Source organism: Tursiops truncatus, chromosome 2, assembly GCF_011762595.2.
Source record: "Tursiops truncatus isolate mTurTru1 chromosome 2, mTurTru1.mat.Y, whole genome shotgun sequence".
NCBI classification, from domain to species: domain Eukaryota; kingdom Metazoa; phylum Chordata; class Mammalia; order Artiodactyla; family Delphinidae; genus Tursiops; species Tursiops truncatus.
Window position 1 is genome coordinate 77894192 of NC_047035.1, and position 5497 is coordinate 77899688.

Here is a 5497-nt window from a genome sequence, read left to right on the forward strand (position 1 = left end):
TCAATGGTTTAAAACTATGGGTAACAAGACAGAAATGAGAATCATATATCAACAATATCCATGGCATTCCCAGGACCCCCAAAGCAGATAGCTGTTTTAGGAAATTATAGACTCAGACAAAATTATACAAAATCATTGCACAGGAAATAGTATTTTCTGGGTGTGTGTTTTGACAAAACTCAGAGAAAGAACTCATGTTTTTCCTTAGGACCCACTCCTGTGGGCAAACACTTGAAGTGCTCTTTTGTGTTCAGACTAAATTGACCATGCTACTGCTTTAGGGCTCCACCTCGGTGGAGAAAGAGAGCATTCAGAATCAGAGGGATACAAAGCAAGGCATGGAAATAAGGCACCTGCTCTTAAGAGCTGCTCATCACCACCTCATAAGAGCGAGATTCCAATTCTCTCTATAAGTAAATCACTAAACAAAAAAAGTATCACTTTCTAATAAAAGTATTACAATCATATTGCCAGAAACTTAGAGGAATTCAGGTGGGAAATGGTCTTATCACCCTAAAACAGTTAAATTAACATCTGTTATATTAAAAAACTTTTTTTAAAGTTATTGACATAAACTCTTAACATCAGTACCTCTTTTGGCTCCCTTGGGCTTATCTGACATCATCCCTAAGAATCAAATCAGATCTTTTAGGTCCTATATTTTGAAGATCTTTTACAAATACTGGCTGGCAGTGGCTCAGAGGCAGCCAGCTGGGGACACAATTTCCCAAAGATCAGTTTGGGAGAAGACATGGGGTCTGGGTTCTAATCTTTTTTTAGTGATAATGCTAGATGCTCCTTCATTCACTTACTAAATATTAATGTACCAGATTTTGTGCTAGATGCTAGGGCTACAGCTGTGAATTAGATAAGGTCCCTGCCCTCACAGGACTTATATTCTCATGTGTATGTATGTATCTATATACTGTGTAGCATAAGAAGAAAGGGAAAACAGAAGGAGGAAGTAGAGTTTCTTCAATATGCATTAATTATTTTACTGCTAATGGAAACTGCAAACTGGCAGAACACAGTAAATACCTTCGATGCTCTGTGGGCCCACAAGGTTCATGGCCTGGTGAGCTGGATACTCTACCCGTGGCCTGGCAATGCCCAGCTGCTCCATCACACCATGGAGCAGCCTCTGGATATCTGTTTCTGAGACCCGGTCAGGGGTTCTCGGGCTATAAGCAGCTGTTGCAGTCCATCCAAATGTCAGCCAAAACACTAGGCCAGACAGCATGGTAGAAACCATCCTGGCAACCATTTTTAACCTGCAGAAAAAAGACCAAACATATATCGATTGGCCACAACTGGCAATTGTGATGATGTAATCATGTAATCACTCCAGGGAGTGATTCAAGGACCTCCCAGGAAGGGACTGCAATGAAAAATTCTTAAGGATTTGCTTAGGCCTTATGTGTCCACCCTAGCCAGGACATCAGCTGTGAGAAGGTATTAAAGAAACAGAACAGTCTGTCTGAGATAGCCAGTTCCCTCTGTCCTCACATTCTTGGGAAGACTAGACTATAATGGCACTTCTCACTCATTTTTTATTGTCCTTACAGCTCCCTGGAAGCTCTGCATTATGCCTACCCCACCACTCTCTCCCTCCCTTAAACCAACAAAAACAAACAACAAAAAATTTTGCCTCAATTTTGAGAAAGGGAGAGGGAGAGTGACATCTTGACTTTTCTAGTCCTGGTGAAGAAAAGGCTCAGGGGAAGGAGTTGGAAGACACAAATGGTAAAGAAGCATAGAAAGCTTAGGAGTGGTACAAGGGAACATCAATACACACAGCTCAGGCCTGCCCTCTAATCTGGGAAGGATTCTTGCTGCACCACATGCTAGCAGGGCGAACTTGGGCAAATGCCTCAACTTCCTTCTCTGCAAAAAGGGATGAGAAAAGCATCGTCTTATAGGGTTACTCTGAGGTTAAGTGTGAGGGCACATGTAAGAGGACTGAAAACAATGCCAGACACACAGCCCCCCAGATTGCTATTATTATGTTGGCAATATTGCCTTACTGTTCCAGAGGTTCGAATTTGGGGAATCGAAGGGTGATGAGAGAGAAAACAGAACAGGTGAAGGAGACTGGAGAAACCTAGTCTGGGGAGTCAACCTGTCCTGAATGTTGGCTTCCACGCAACCAGAAGCCTGCAGAACAAGAGAACAAATATTCACGCAAATTCCCTCTGCAGCTGCTGAACGTTAGGGTGGAGACTGCAGGCAGTGGCCATGCAAAACCTCTTTTGACCATCCTTCTATGGGAGCGCGCGCGCGGGGGGAGAAGGTGGTGGCGGCATGCATTTATTCCCTGAAACTGAAATATTCATTATCCCCAATATCTACTTCTGTAAAGGAAAGGCTTTTTAAAAAGCCACTCAGATGTAAAACCCTGTACTACAAAGAGCTGAGACAGCAAAGCCCGCAAAATCTGACGAAAAAGGCCAGAGGCAGACACCAGCCTCTCCGGCCATCTCCATCTTTCCCTCCTCCGCTCTGAATGCAGGATGTCTTTGTTTCATTTACACCCCCAGCCAACAGCGTTCTGACTTGATCTCCTTCCTCGGTACTCTTTCCCTTTTATTTAGAGCCGAACCTCCGGTTCCCACACCCATCCTTTGTCTGCCCCCAGCCTCCAGCTCAAGGATTTCAGCCTGACGCCCTCCCCCACTCCCGATCGTGAAGAGCCCGTTGGTCTGGGTGGGCGTCAGGAGGTCGAGCCGGCCTCAGCGCAGCACTCACCGAGCGGCAGCCGGAGGGGCCTGCTGCGGTTTGGGCCTCGGTGGGGGTCGGGCGCGAAGCGGGGAGATCTGGGTCTCTGGTGCGTCACCTCCCTCCTCGTCTTAGCCCCGCCCCGTCCCTCCTCCAGCAGGTGGAGGTCGCCTGGCCAGGACTCCCCAGAACTCAAACTCAGATGCTGGGGCCTTCCGTCCACGCATTCCACATACACATCTCACAGAGACCCTCTTCCTCTATCGACCCCTGTGTAAGTAATTAACCCTTCCTCAAGCAATTATCCAAACAGTGTGCCAGATCGCCTCGCCATTTCTGTCTTTCGTTCTCAATAGCACATCTTCCAGCTTTTTAGAAGTGTTTTAGCTTGAAGAGAAAAGCAGCACTGGGGCAATAGAAGAGACAAAAGTTGAAGAGGCCTTAAGAGCTTTTAATGATGGCACTGATTAGGTAAATCATGAGTGCTTTCAGAAGCCTCTTCATTGGGCAGGAAACCTATGGGGATATTTAATACAAGCTGATAGAAATTTCTGTTAAAGTGATAAACCAAAACCACGTGAAAACCGCTAGGAATATTAGTTCTGAGAGCTACTTCTAAACTTCCACACCAACTATCAAGTAAGATTCCTTTTGCCGGAAGAGAAACCATACTCCCTGCACATTGCGGAAATGTATCCAGGTAGATCCAGAATACCTTCTGTAAAAGATTTATAGGGCAACTTTGAACATTTGAATTTTGTTCAAACACAAGAATTGAAATGGAAAACCATACAATGAATATAAGTACTTAAATTTCTTTCGTCAAGACTGGGGATTTGAGGGACTTCCCTGGAGGTCCAGCGGTTAAGACTCCCCCTTCCAATGCAGAGGGTGCGGGGTTCAATCCGTGGTTGGGGAGCTAAGATCCCACAAGTCTCTGTGGCCAAAAAACCAAAACATAAAACAGAAGCAATATTGTAACAAATTCAACAAAAGACTTTAAAAATGGTCCACATCAAAGAAAAAATCTTAAAAAAAAAAAAAAAGACTGGGGATGAGTAAAGTACCTGGAGGTCCAAGAATAAGTACCTTGAGGAGGTTAGAATCCAGAACTCTGTACATACCCCAGCTCTGTTCCCCAGATCCGTTATCATCTACAGCAATTTTATGCAATGAAGAGGGGGCCTGCAAAATTCATCCATGGCCGTTTGGTTTGAAGCCAGCCTCCTTCCTGGCACCTTTTCTTCCACGGATGCTCTTCGGTTTCCAGCTTTTTGTTTCAGTGCATGCTAAATCAGCTGGACAAATATTGTCTATTGGTTCTAGGCTCAAAAGACCATGCTGGGGTTTAATATTTATTATTCACACATACTGAGGTTTTATTCAATTCTGAATTTTACATTAATGTTGTTTCACTGTTATCTTCATTTTGTGCTTGGAAAAATGGAGAAGCCGTTATTACAATTTACTGCCTTCATGCTGAATGGAAATTTGACTGAAATACACTAAATTGTTTATGCTTCATATGAAATTTGATTTTCTAAAAACATCTATTATATGTCCTGGGCTTGATGATTTTCAAAATCCTATATCAAGTTTTTAGTGATTTTAGAATATTGCCAAGCAGTCTATTAAGTTCTATGTATAACTGTATTGTTTGTTGCTCATAATAATCAAATTAATATTAATTTATTTACTTGTAAGAACAAAGTAAAAATAGTTTTTGGAGTTACTACACATCTCCATACACTTTAACTTTGTTAAGTATGTTTGTATATCATTTGATCAAATATCCCCATGAGATTGGTAACATTATCTCTATTTTTTATAAGAAAAAAATAAAAGCAGGAATATTAAATCAAGTCTAAAACTCAGCTTTCACGACTCTCCAATTACCTCATCTCCAAGGTTTGCACCTTCATAATCCTTTAATCTGTATTGCAGCTTTCAGCTAACAAAAAATGGGATGATATATATGGGTAGTTTTCTTTTTTAAATAAATATCTTTCATTATTGATTAATGATTAATCTCTCAGAAAATCCACTAATTCAGGTGATTTGTACAGTTAATTTCCTATGACTTCTTACTGAATTAGTCTTCCAATTCAACATTTCACCTACCCCCATGGATATAAAAGGACACTGATGTATTTTTAAAACTTTAAAAGCAAAGTTTAAAAAAACTGCTTTGAACCAGACAACAAACATCTCAGAATTTATAAATATTTTCTATATCCACTTACTCTTATACCATAAACATCTGAAATGCATACCCAGTCTACATTAAAAACCTGTTTTCATGTCAGATAAACATGATGTTTATATCTACAGATTTTTAGTCTTTATATAAGTAAATACTTACTAATTCTGAGAAAGGGTCGATTCCTAGGTAGTGAATATAGAAACAGGAAATAGCTTTGAAATAAAACAGATGTACTGCTATTAGGGAGAACTTGGTAAAGCAAACCTCTGATGACTTTAAATTCCTCACACAAATTCATGCCGCCTGGTTGCTCCAAATGGTGTGCAGTGTGGTTCTATTCTGCCCCAAGCTTGAATGTGGCACCCTAACAACTGACCTGCAAAACTGTCTTTAGTGGTTGAGTCTGCATGCATATTCCTTCCTCCAAAACTCAGAGAATACCCTCTACTGTTGATATTATTCTTTCCTTAAAGATTTGTTATTTCTAATAATTTAAAATACAAATTTAGATAGATTTGCTTGACAATTTGGGTCAAACTCTAAAAGGTTATTTTGAATTTCATTAGAGTCTCAGGCAAG

The 5497-nt window shown here is 41.2% G+C and overlaps 1 protein-coding gene across 3 annotated transcripts in view; it reads right to left on the reverse strand.

The window, feature by feature from the left end:
- The window catches only part of SCG5 (secretogranin V), a 56661-nt gene extending 51294 nt beyond the window's left edge, over positions 1 to 5367 (reverse strand). For 2 of the 3 annotated variants that reach the window (XM_073800709.1, XM_073800708.1), the window contains exons 1-2: positions 2746 to 5367; positions 1039 to 1271 (exon numbers count right to left, since the gene is read on the reverse strand). In XM_073800709.1, the coding sequence (XP_073656810.1) occupies positions 1039 to 1264 (226 nt within the window). In that variant the 5' untranslated portion in view covers positions 1265 to 1271; positions 2746 to 5367. Of the gene's footprint in view, positions 1 to 1038; positions 2714 to 2745 lie in introns of those variants that run through there. The other variant, XM_019935235.3, reaches the window with a different exon arrangement.
- Positions 5368 to 5497: the final 130 nt, after the last annotated feature.